The sequence below is a fragment of the Alligator sinensis genome, unplaced genomic scaffold (genome assembly GCF_000455745.1).
Source record: "Alligator sinensis unplaced genomic scaffold, ASM45574v1 scaffold628_2, whole genome shotgun sequence".
Classification (NCBI taxonomy): Eukaryota; Metazoa; Chordata; order Crocodylia; family Alligatoridae; genus Alligator; species Alligator sinensis.
The window spans coordinates 7,096,152-7,109,407 of record NW_005841833.1 but is presented as its reverse complement, the minus strand read 5'-3'; the positions used below and the strand labels follow the sequence as shown (position 1 = coordinate 7,109,407).

The 13,256-nt window shown below is 46.3% G+C and overlaps 1 protein-coding gene across 1 annotated transcript in view; it reads left to right on the top strand.

The window, feature by feature from the left end:
* Nucleotides 1-213: 213 nt before the first annotated feature.
* The window catches only part of TTC28 (tetratricopeptide repeat domain 28), a 252,570-nt gene continuing 239,527 nt past the window's right edge, over nt 214-13,256 (top strand). Inside the window, exon 1 of the mRNA XM_025199735.1 lies at nt 214-636. Coding sequence (XP_025055520.1) covers nt 607-636 — 30 coding nt within the window. The 5' untranslated portion in view covers nt 214-606. The remainder of the gene's footprint in view (nt 637-13,256) is intronic.

The following is a 13,256-nucleotide window of genomic DNA, read 5'->3' as shown; positions in this document are numbered from 1 at the left end:
CCGCTGTTGCTCAGCCGCGGGGTTGGGTCGCCCAGCGATCCTCGCCCTGCTCCCTCCCTCCCAGCGCCCGCTCCTGAGCGCGGCCGGACGGTCCCCGTCTCGGGCAGGTCCAGGTCCCAGTCCCGGTCGCGGCCCAGGTGGCAGGGCAGGGGGGCCCAAGCAGCCCCGCGCAGGCTGGAGCTCGGACACCTCGGAGCACACCTGCACGCTTTTAAAGGAGAGTCTGTGTTGAAAGGTTGCCCGCAACCCGTGACCCACTGCGGCGTGGCACTGCGCTCGCGGCTGCAGGTCCCTCGTGCCGGAGGCGAGCGGAGCCAGGAGGGCGCCCGCGGAGGAGGCGTTGCGCCGTGCTGTGGGGTGTCACAGGTGCGCCCACGCCGGCTCCGGACCGCGGGCCACCCGAACGGGGCAGTAGCGGTGCAGCAACATAGGGGGTGTCAGTAGGAGACGACGTGGACTGTGGACCACAACCGCACTGGTGCAAACGGCAGGTCCTGCTGGTGGAGCTTCCTCGTGTAATCCCGGCTGTGACTGGATCTTGGTAGCGTGGCCGCCTCCATCCACAACACGTTCTTGGGGACGCCAGCACATGCAGGGGAGAGCGCCATGTTGCTTGTTGATCACTTCCAGCTCAAGGTAGGGCGTCGTGCCCCTACTGGATCCCATTGGATCTCGCCCTGACGTTGGGGAGTGATTTGGCAGGTACTACTCAAAAGTCATGACCCCACATGCCGCCACTTTAGATGGCTGCGCTCCTGTATTTGCTGTCACCCCGTCAGAAAATCTGCTTCCTCCTCCTCTATTTCGTTTCTCGTCCTTCTCCATCTTGCCTTCTCTGTTTCTGTCTCTCACATCTTCTGGCACCTTTCCTGTTGTTCCTTCTGTCGTGACATCCAGCTCTCCCCATTCAGCGGCTTCGCTCCCAGTCGCCCTCGTCGTTCCCTGCACGGGGTCGACGCGCGGGGGAACAGTTGAGAGATGCATGGAAGTGGCATCTTTACAGCTGATCCTGTCGCGAGCTTGTATAGGGGTGGTGGTACTCGTGCTTCAGTCACCTGCAGCCTGTCCGCGCATCCGGCCAGCATTGTGAGACTGGTTTCTACTTGGGTCACATTTGGGCGGCTGTCTCTACAGCCAGTAAGGATAGCACTTGTCACTAAGAAAAGCTTAGATCTGGGTGTGTTATGGGGGCTGTGTAAAGACCCTGTGCAAGCCAGACATGATATGTGCACTGTAGGCTTGACTTCTGCGCCCTCACGTTTCAGCATGTGCTTGCTGAATTCCAGCTGTTCTAGTGGAAGCGCTCTGCGTGCACAAAACTAAGTACAGTCGTGTGCGCTTTCTACCTGCCAGATGACTTTTGGCATATCAGGGTTGGTCTGTTTTAAGTACATGTGCTGTGTCCATCCCCAGAGTAGGCAGGCATCTTTGGTACAAACAGTTGTGCCTGCTGAGCTTTTAATTTTAAACAGTAACATATTCTAGTGCTTCTAAGTAAAAAATAAAGTTCTTAAGTATTGGGGGAATCTTGACATTTGTTTTCATTTAGTGTTAACTTTTAATTAAAAGGACACTGAACAGGACTTTTTCGTATTTTATATTCCGCTGTTTACAATGCTTTGAGCACTAGGGTAATATTTTCCCTACCATGTTGTCATATTCTATCTTGCAAACAGATTTTACTTATTCTACTGTTGTTGGTGCTGAAGAGAGTTCTGCGCAAAGCAGAACACTTCTATCGCTTGAACTAGCATGTTGAGTATGAAAAGTTTTATTTTTTTTAGCCTTTTTTATAGAGTTTAAGACTGGAAGGTACCATTAGATTAATGCTCTGACCTGGTGTCTCACAGGTCACTACGTTGCACCCAGTTGCATCTGTATGGCATCTGCTTGTCTTGGGTTAGGCAGAAGCCGCATGGTCCTCGGGACATCGAATGGTTTAATGGCAAAGGCAGGGAACAGAGTAGACCAAAATGGTACCAGTGCTCGATCGAGTTCCCCACAGTAGAAGGGAACTGCATAAGTGGGGTTCGCCCTGACAATCCTCGTTCTTTGCTTCAGAGCAAAAGGTGGGGGAGGGAACATGAATATGTTGATTGTTGGACTGGGAGCGTACAAGCAAGACACTAAGAAAGATGTGGGGGGAAGTGGGCACACTAGAGGAGAGGGACAGGCTGCAACTAGACCTGGACAGGTGACAGGGGTGAGCTGAAGAGAACAGGATCGGGTTCAACACTGACAAGTGCAAGGTGCTGCACCTGGGGGGGGAAGAACCAGCAGCACACCTACAGGCTGGGGAACTCCCTTCTCATCAGTGCAGAGGCAGAAAGGGATCTTGGAGTCACTCTTGATGCCAAAATGAACATGGGCCGACAGTGTGGGGACGCGGTCAGGAAGCACCTTGTCGTGCATCCACAGATGCATCACGAGCAGGTCCAAGGAGGTGATCCTCCCCCTCTATGCGGCACTGGTCAGGCTGCAGCTGGAGTACTGCGTCCAGTTCTGGGCGCCGCACTTCAGGAGGGATGTGGACAGCATGGAGAGGGCCCAGAGGAGGCCACCCGCATGATCAGGGGTCAGCACAGCAGGCCCTACGAGGAGAAATTATGGGACCTGAACCTGTTCAGCCTCCACAAGAGGAGGAGGAGAGGGGATCTGGTGGCCATCTACAAACTTGCCTAGGGGGACCAGCGACAATGGGAGAGTCCCTGTTCCCCCGAGCCCTACCAGGGGTAACAAAGAATAATGGTCACAAGCTGACTGAGAGTAGATCCAGACTACACATCAGGAGGCACTACTTCACTGTCAGGGCGGCTAGGATCTGGAACCAACTTCCAAGGGAAGTGGTGCTGGCTCCTACCCTGGGGGTCTTCAGAAGGAGGCTGGGCAATCACCTTGCCGGGGTCGTTTGACCCCAGTGCTCTTTCCTGCCATGGCAGGGGGTCGCACTTGATGATCTGTTCAGGTCCTTTCCGACCCGACCAACTGTGCAGCTATGAAGACGCATCAGGCCTGGAACCTGAGAAACCTGAGAACCTAGCTCAGAGCACTGGTTTCTTGTCCCTAGATGCTTTTTTGTAGCCAGTTTTGCATCGGGGGAAAAAAACCCTTCCTGACCTCCAAAGGCCATTGTCTCAAGCTGTAAAGCATGAGATTTGAACTGTGCTCAGCAAGGCTGTGAGTACTACTGATGCGCTGAGAGCCGTGTAGAACTGGCTTTCTGTTCCCTTCATGGTGGTTCGTAACGAGTGCAAGTGAGCAGGGGATTTATAGCGTATACGTGTTTGTAGGAAGCGATCTTTGCCCTGGAACGAGGGGCCCTTTTTAGTGGAACACCCTCGTCTTGAAGCGGGTTAGTGATAAAACAGAGCCTAACACCTGAGCCCCGCGCTGCAGGGCGCTCTGGGAGACGGCAGCGTCCTGCACCCTTGCAGAGCTCGCTCTAGGACTCGAGCCTGTCGAGGACTTTTTTTACAGAGCTCAGGTTGGTTTGTTTTCAGTTGGTTTTCTTTTGAGGACCAAAACATTTTGCTAAAATATTTGCTATTTTACTAAAAGCAAATTCTCTGAATGTTGTGTTTTGTCACCCAAATATTTATTGTTAACTCAGTTTTAAGCAGCGAAATGATAGTGTGGAAATTGCTGTTTAATTTGATGTGTCCGATCATTGTACATTGGGAGGTTAATAACCTAATCCTGTGACAGTCCATCCTGTTTGGCTCAGGAGCCACATGAGCAGTCAGTTTTAAGGAGTCACAGGAACATGGAAGCCCCTTGCGGTATGTGTCGAGTCACGCGTGACGTCAGCAAAGACGTATTTATCACATGCTATTGAAAAATGAACATTGTATATGAAGAGCCACAAGTGATCATTGGAAGAGTTGCTTGTGTTTTGGGATTTGCAGTCTTAAATATCCCCATTCCTGTTTGCATTTCTAAATTGAAAATTTGATATGTTGAAAGCTGGGCAATTAGAAAATTCCCTTTAGGAGCTGAAGTATACAGTCTTATGCATACCAACCTTGTGCTTGTAACTTCTTAGCAGTAAAAAGCGAAATGAGGATACAGAATAACATGCAGTACGCTAATGTGGTGGCTGATGTTTTGATCGCTCTGTGGAAACGAAAGCTTAGCCATTTCTACTGTTCAGAAGCTCCAGAATTGTGGGCCCCATTGTGTGAGGTACTGTACGGACTTGTAATAAGATACCCTGCTCTAAGGAGCTTCCAATCCAAAGTAGTGACAAAGGAGGAGCGACAATCCAAAGAATGGGAGAGAGAGAGAGCAAGAATTAGTCTGAAGAACACTGGATGATTGTGCACAATTTAGTACCTTCCATTTAAAAAATAATGAAAGGTATGGATAAAAAGAATATAAAAAGTTCTGATAACTTTCTTAGTAATTAAAAGTTGTCCATTTGAAATGCGTTGTGAAGAGCAATTAGAAAAACCATTAAGTGTACAAAGTCAAGTAAAAGGCAATCGGGACTCATGGCAGAGATGATATCTTTTATTAGACGAACAAGATTTTTGCAAAAAAATTATTGAATTGCAAGCTTTCAGGCACAAACACCCTTCATCAGGCATTGGAGAAAAGACTGTAAAAAGGTCTGGGTAGAAATGAAAGTTCATATTTCATAGGATTTCACAGAGGAGTCAATAGATGGAAAACTCCTCTGGGCAGTCAGTTCATAGCTGGTATGAAGTCTCTCACCTCCTGTGAGGATCTGTGACCGTGCAAATTACCTTGAAACAACGGCAGGATCTCAGGTTTCAGGTGGTCACAGCTGCTTTCTGCTTGGGAAAATATGAAGATTTCATTTAAAAAAAAAAAAATAAGCTACAATTTAATACCTTCCATGTGTCAGGTATTCAGGTTGTAGCTGTACTGGTCTAGAGGAAGAGGAAATCAGGACTTGTAGTAGAGATGATGTCCACTATGAATGGAGTAAAGTTTATTTTTTCTATAATTTGCTGCATATGTCTCAATCTTTATAACGCAGTAACTAAGTTTGATAGTAAATATGTTAACAAACATACATAGCTTGTATGATGAGTAGTATTTTTAACGCAGTTGAATTAAAATCAGGTTATCCTCTGAAAAGAGATGGTAGATAGGGTATGTTCTAACACCTGGTATCTCCTGTATGTATTGACTTGTACCTGCTCACTCAGTGTGACAAGAGACTTCTGCTCTTCGCTGGATGGTGTTGTTGCGAAGGTGTAAGTAAGGCTCTAATTTATAGAATGAGGGAAAACTGGCTTTGCAGAAACTGCAGTTTTGATCTCTGATGGAAATTTTCCACTCCGCTCTGCTGGGTACCAGGTTTTGTGCTGATTGCTTGGACGGCCTTAGAACGCAGAACTGGTCTGTTTGATTTAACTTTTAAAAATCAATTACGGAAAAAGAGAACCTCTTCATTGTTAAATGAGATTTCCAATATAAACTCCCAGTTTCAGAATGCCTTCTTCCAAAGCAACACAGGCCTGTAATTTATGGGTAGGAGCTCCAAATTTAGGTATTTTCCCTCTGATTTAGGTTATTTATATTTTTAGGTAAATTATGGTTCACATTTTAGATGCAAAAATAGATTTCCATGAGCATCTAAAAATCCCTCCCGACTTATATAAAGCACTCCTACCTCCAGATCTCTGTGCATCAGGGAATGAACTTGCATGGAGCTTGTTGTTTCTTCTAGGTCTGAGGATCTTGTGCCCACACTTCTCAAGACAGGAAAAATGGTAATTTTCAGATATTTTCACACCTTTTTTTTTTTTTTTTTTTGGGAAACTGTCCTGTTCTTTTAGGGAAGCCTCTCTTTTTTGCCATGGTGTGTTTTTTTTTCAGATAAAACTTTATTTTTACAGGAAATATAAATCCCGCGGTAAGATCTGTGGATGTCCCATAATCAAACTGAACAAGTAGTAGATTGGGCAGAGAGAGACGTTGATAATGGCCACAACATCAGTGCTGTAGTTGAAGTTCAGTACAGGTCATGTAAGTGCTCAGGACTAACGGAGATGGATAAGTCTTTCTTAATGCTTGTTCTGTTAAACAGCACGTTGCTTCAGCAGCTTCTCTCTTTGGGGAGGGCATCAAGACTTGTGTGGGCCAGTTTAAGTGGCGAGTGCATGCTGGGTGTCCTCCAGCTGAGAAAAATAAGCAGAATGGTTTCAGACCTGCACGGTCAGCGAGGTCTGCCCTGTAACTGTGTCTTCCTCCTCCCGGGTGCCTGCAGTCAGAGGGGAAGGAGTAATTTGGGCTGGAACTAATGGGATCCTTTTACTTGTGGATAGTTTATGCTGTTGCAGATGAAGGAGATGATTCTTTTGGGCTGTGCTGATGTGCTCTCTGTATCATATTATGTAAGTGTTTGATCAAAAGCAGTTCAGATTCAAGTGACTATTGCTGTGCACTTGAGCAGGTTCTGCAGTCGGTTGGACAGCAGAACTGGGATCTTACATTTCCAAAGGCTTTTCAGCTGCTGTTTCTGCAGAAATCCTATTAGGATAGGGGAAGGGATGCGTGTGGCTTGGCAAGACTCGGTATCTGCTCCAAAATGCAGCACTAGCCATAAATAAAGTGTTGGCCACAAGGAGCGTGGAGGTTTTGGGGAGGGACTCGAGAGCCTTTGTTTACTCTTGGGCTCTCGTCCTAGGCGCTGTCTTTTAAAACACATTAATGCTCCAGAATCTGGAACCGGAAAACACGGGGCTTTTATAACAGGAGAACGTTCCAGTTGAGGTGGAAAAATGAAGACATTGTTGGGCAAATCTAGTGGAGTTTGGTGAGAACTGCAAAATTGGAAGTGTCGTGGAGTTATTCTTCAGAGCGTGAAACTCAATGATATGTTGCGTTTTGGTAACCTATATTTAGCGTGAGTAAATGTCACAGTTCTGTTTTTCAGTAGCCTCCTGGAATGCTAGTTTTCCCTTTATGGCTTTTTCCTTTCATTTTTTATACGACTTCAGCCAATATCCCTGAACTGTTTCACTAGATAGACAGATCCTACATGATGGACTTAAGGTATTAAGTTCTCTTTTGTGAAAATTAGCGGGGGCTTAAAAGGGGGGGTTGAGAGTCTTTCAGTTTAGTGATGGACTTGTCACAAGGACTCAGTCCTCGTAGGGCGTGTGCGCGCGACGGACTCCAGCGCGGCTGTGCTTGAGACTGGTGGGGTCTTCAGGCAAGTGATTCAGTTGTTAAAGTTATTACCTGGATCCTGTACCATGGTGTTTTCCCTTTTCTCATCTGCTTTTTGACCAACTGGAATTGCTACGTTATATCTTGCCATTCATGCTGCAGATTTTATGAGAATCTGTTTCCTGCTTGAGCTTTTGAAGACGGTGTGCTCCTCTTACAAGCAGAAAAGTCTGACTTTCAGCACACTTCAGTTTATTTTAATTGTTGCATGTTCAGTCTGCATAAAACCCCAACTTTACAGTGCTTGACTTTGGAAGCTAAACATTCTTCTAACATCATGTTGTGTTTGTAACTTAAAAAAAAAGGAGGAGGATGAAAGCAGTTCACATCACGTGTGATTAGCAATCACCGCGACTCTTTAATCGGGTTCAGAGCCTGAACCTCCAGGATTTCTGCAGACAGAGACCTGGTTTTCCTGAAAGTAGGCTATGTGCTTACCAAATTAAACTGGATGGAAGTTGTGTGAGCTCCTGTCCAGCTGTTGCCTGGGGAGGGAGAACTGGTGGCCGGCGTGCACTGCATGGTTGAGACTGTGGGGAGCCTGAGCCACCCCCCTGCCGTCTGCCCTGGACTTGCTGCAGGTTGCTGCACCCCTATTTTGTGCCCCAGCTTGATTTTGCATTGCCACTCCAGCCATATTTGTTCTGGCAGCTGCTACTTTGGCTATGGCATGGTTTTTTCACTAATTCCTTGTTTGTGGCCATAATTCTCCTAAGGAATACAGGTGAAAAAGGGAAGCGGCGGGTTCCCCTGCCAGATACCAAAGGCTTGTTATAGGCATGAGAGAGACAGAGGTTCTGGCAGCTGCAAGAATCCTCTCTGATGAAAAGTGGTGGGCAGTGTAAATATAGGGGATGCCACCGCCTTCCCCTGTAATCATTGCAAAGACTGCTAGCTGCAAATAGAAAAAAGGAATGGCCGTGTAATGAATGCTTGCTCTGCATTGGTGCAGTACTTGCGTGGTTGTAATAATGCCCTCATACTCATGGTTTGGGTGCCAGAAAGGCTCCGCTTTTTTCTGTGGTTGTTTTGCACATGAAATGACATTCTGCTGCCATAAGTGTTTCTTCTGACTCCCGATGCCTGAAGAAGGACGATTGCCCCTGAAAGCTTGCAAAAAACTATTTCCCAGCTACGCTGTTGGTCTAATCAAAGATACTGCATCTACCCAAAGAACCTTGCCTGCCTCTTCTGACACCAGGCATTACATTATAACACCCCCCCAAAATTATCATCCTCGTTTCCTTTAGCAAGATTCCAGTTTTTGCTGCAACGTTGTTGTTAGCTTTGTGAGATTTTGAATGCAGAGCCTGTGTTATATGGACTGAGAAATGGGCTGTCTGGATTCCCCCCCTGATTCTGTTAGCGACTCTGGTCGTGCTCCTGGGGAACGCAGCAACTTTGTGCCTCAATTCCGCGTCTGTAAAATCCGCCTGCTGACACTCGTTTCCCTCACAGTGGGTACGAGTTATGTTTTGCTTTCTGAATGTCTTGAACTCGCCGAGGTTTTGCCTGATGAAGTCTGCAGTGTCCATATTTCCTCAGCTGAGGGTTGGCAGTTTACAGTGCTGAGCAACTCGATAGCAAGTTAATAAGGATGCTCCCGACCAGATTCTCCCTGCAGTACTGAAAGCGTCTGACCTGCTTGTTGTCGTTAGATGGAGGTGATGAAGATGAAAGTGCCATATGCTGTAAACTGTGCAGAGCTGAAGATGGCATCCTGAGAGTATTCCCATTAAGCTTTGATTGAAATCTAGTTGTTTTACAGCTGGGCAGAGCTCCCTGCTGCGGCTGGAGACGGTTTTTACGCTAACCAACAGTCATTTCCAAATGAAAGTGCCACTCTTCTGGATGTCTCTGGAGGCGTGTTTGACGTTGCAGCAGTTGGTGAGGAATTCCCCAGGTCTGGGGTCGGTGAGCAGTGGTCACTTGATGGTGGGCCAGGTGGCAATGGAGTGGGAGCTGTGTTGACCCCGAGTGTTTCTCCCGTTCCCCTGACATAAACCAGCAGGCTGAGCGTGTGACAAAGTGCAGAACCATGTTCCTCAGTTCAGAGGATGGATGCCTTGTGACGTGAGAGCAACAGAAGTATTTTATTCGATGCGTATGCCCCTCGCAGTACCTGCAGTGTATTAGCAGGTTGACTTTTTTTTTTGTTTTCTTAACAAAATGGCCAGTATCAGAGTAAAGGCAGAGCGCACTAGGGCCAGGTCCCCGGAGTCGGGCGTCCGGGTGGTAGCAGTGGTTTTATCTCCTTGGTCCTCTCTGCATAGGCTGCACCATTGCTTACGTGCAGTCATCTCTGAAGAATACATGCAGGCTTCCTGCTGAGAGGCTCAAGTCCTGTGGCTTTTATTCTCCTTGTCCTTCCCTGTTTATTGCCTGTGCCTACGTGATTAGCTGTTAGTGAATTTTATTCCAGACTACAAATTAGGTATGTTTTCCCTCCTAACCCAGGGTGGAAATTGGCTGCATTTAATGAGCTAGAATGGATTAAGTCCTGAAGAGTGGATCTCATTGCAATGAGTTAGGTTAGCGACGCTTTCATTTTAATGGATTTCTTAAAGAGAGCTAGTTTTGTGCTCTTTAAAACTTGAAATCCTTCTACGTGCATTTGCTGCTTTACACTGTGTCAATTTGTCTGATCTTTCTCATCTTGAACAAACAAACAAAAAGCCCTAAAGTGGTTTTTGACAGGAAAGAATAGGTTTAAAATCATGAATGTTAAGGAGCATTTTCTAAAGGTGTGAGGATTAAACTAGGTCTGGCAAAAAGTTCTCTGTTTACCACCAAAGGACTGTCACTTGATGGTTGTGTGCACACAAGTGGTGGAACAAAAGGCTGGCTATAGGAAGGAGCTGGACTGTGGGTCCAGAGTAGCAGACTATAAATCACCCAGAATTTGTAGCATTAGGTATGAAGTGGTGATGGGTCAAGTGAAATCCGAGGTGTAAGTATGCAGGTTCTGGACGCCGGCTCTAACCTGGTCCTAGAGGCAGAGGACACTATCTAGCTTTTATGAAAGAGGAAATGTATAACTTCCTATCAAGTGCTGCGTTCTGTGGCGCTGATCTGATCCCTGAGTTTTGAATTGTTGCTATGAATTTCAGCTCTGACAGATGCCTGAACTGGCTTGAAAAATATTCTTACTTGGGTAAGTTGCATGTGCATTGCAAAATTATAATTAAATAACCAAAGTCAGCCAGTTTCAGAGGCACTTTTTACAGAAGGCAGTTGAGGCCAAGAATTTAGTAAGATTTTAAAAGGGATCAGGCATTTAAATGGATTTTAAGAATCTTCCAAGTTGTTAGAATGCATGATAATGCTTCTAGGTGGTACAGTGACCCTCCCGCTTCAGGGTTTAAGGTGAACCCTCTTTGTCAGAAACCACAGCGAGACCTCCTTTGAGGAGCAGATTATCCCACACTTGTCCGTGGTAGGACTGCTGCATCTTCCTCCAACGTAGCAGGCACTGGCTGTTGTTGGAGACAGAGTGGTATGCTAGGTAAACCCCAGGGCTGACCAAGGATGACAGTTCTTACATGCTTTTCCAGGTGGCATCCAAACCCCAAATTGTCACTTTGATGCTGAACATCAGTCAAATGAAACATCATGTTCGTGCTGAACATCTAGTCAAATGACTTGCATGTAGGAGATCAGATGGTAACACATCAGCTCGCTAGCCTTGCCTCTCTGCAGCTCACTTGTCTGGTGCTATGGTGCCACGATGAACTACAATCCTGTTGAGACCGACGCTGTTCAGTTTTCACCGCTTCTCTAGTTTTACAAATTGGAAATGCACAAAGCTGGTTGCTTTGTTGCCTGTATTGGAGTCGTAAGCACTGACTTTGAGATCACGCCTACAGTTTCTTCCTATAAGTCCGTGGTTCCCAAACTCTGACAGATTGGGCACCACCAGTTTAAAACGATACAACCTTACGTACCACCAGCAATTTTTTCAGTTCAGCCTTACGTACCACCAGCAGATTTTAGTCATGTAAAGTAATTATAATACATCTGTTAATGCGTACCACTGTCAGGTTGTCTGCGTATCGCTGGTGGCACCTGTACCACAGATTGGGAACTGCTGCTATAAGTCATTTCACTTGATATTCATTCCCGAATCCTTACCAGGAAGTTGTTGTTTTTGCAGCAGCTTGTCATGCAGAGCCTCACGGTCATACATTCCCTGATGCTCTTAGATCTGCTATTGTTGATGTGCATAGGTGCTGCTGATGGGGGCCGGGGGTGGGGAGAAAACAGTCAATTTACAAGGATATTACAGGCTTCTGGCTATAAATTGCATAGTACATTTGTATGAAATTCTTGGCTGCATGCAGGGTGTCTTTAACATTGTATAAAGCACAATACATTTGTGCTGAAGTTAGCATATGAATTACAGGGGATTTTTTAGGGCTAGCTCCTCTGTGACTTCTTTTGGTAATTACACATATCCTTTTCTTATTAAAATGTTACATACGTTGGTCTATGCCTTTATGGAATAAGTATTGCTGAAAAAGTGGTTTGGATTTTGAAACGAAGATATGGAATCCTAGCCACTCCAAGGCTAGTATTCCGTTTTTTTCTGGCAACTTCCAGGAAACTGCTACGTGTCGTACAACCAGGAGACAACTGGAATAAAAGAAATGCAAGGCTGCCTGCAGGGTGGTTTCATAGCTGTTAGGGGCTGGATGGGACCTTACACATCCTTGAGTCCGTGTCTGCCAGCATCACATCCAGCCCGCCTGCACTTGGGCAGGAAAGCCCGCTGGGATCAGATGACCTCAGCAAGATGGGCATCAAGACGCCTCTTGTTTGGCTCTCAGAATAAGACAAATATAATACAGCAATTGCCATGGCTGCCCAACATCACATGCTTTACTTGCCGCTCTCGAGTTTGGCAAACCAACAGAGACACTTGCGTTCTAGCAGATGTGATGCATGATGCCCAAGGAGCTGCTTCTCCTTCCCCGAGTGAGGAAAGAGCAGGCGATGACAACCGGAGGTCAAGAGTCCAGTGCTGGCGTTCGGGTCTTTGCCTCTCCCAGCAGTCAGAGGGCTCCTCCCATAAACCCAGAGGTTTTCGTGTGGCCCTCCCAAGCAGCTCGAGTTCAAGCCAGCTCTTACTTCCCTGGCTCCCAGTTGCCCCATCTTCCTCCCAGAACACACCCACAAATCCAGCTCCTCCTGCCTGTTCTTAGCTTTGTCCAGGCTCGCCAGCCTGTCGTGCTGTTCAGCATCCATCAGTTTGTCAGGACGGATGTGTTTGTGCAGCTCCACGTCCATCCTCTGTCACCTTTTGAGGTGAGGCACGTTGACCATAACCTGAGGTTTCTGGCCACATGCAAATTTACAGGTATTTGAGGGAACTCACTTTGTTGCATAAAATACCACGGGACAACTATGAGCTATTTGGGTTATTACTGTCTGTGGGAGAAAGCATGATTTCAGAATAAACGCTCTTTTTGTAAACTTGATTGAAGCAGCAAAAGTACATGCCAATAAATCTAAAGTTGTATTGCATAAGCATGCCATTTTCTGATGGCCAAAAAATGTGCTTGGTCTATAGTGCAAATACCCAAAATGTTGGGATCTTGTGCTAACTGACAATTGTGAACCATATTGTGACACCAAGCAACAATTATTGATTAACAGAAAAAAGAGAAGTTTCTTTCTGATAGCATTTCAGCTATCCTAAGTATCCTAAATATTGTCCTGTGGAGAGAGAGATTTTTGATGCTCCAGCCATTTTCCCGCGTCTTGGATAGATTTCCAAGAAAGCGAAGTTGTTTTCCCTAATGACAGCCAGGCTCTTGATCCAGGAAAATCTGGGTCAGAGGAACTTGCAATACTATTAATCCATTAAAACATGTTCCATTTAAAAAAAAGTTGTTTCTCGCAGCACTGAAGGGTCAAGTTTGAGCTGAAGGAACGTTGTTGTCATCTCCTTTCTTGTCCCCCAACAAAGAAAAGCAGGAAGAAACACTGATTACGTCATACTTGGAACTTTTACTCTTGAAAGCTTTATATTTAGGGGCAGCTCCAGTTACAGA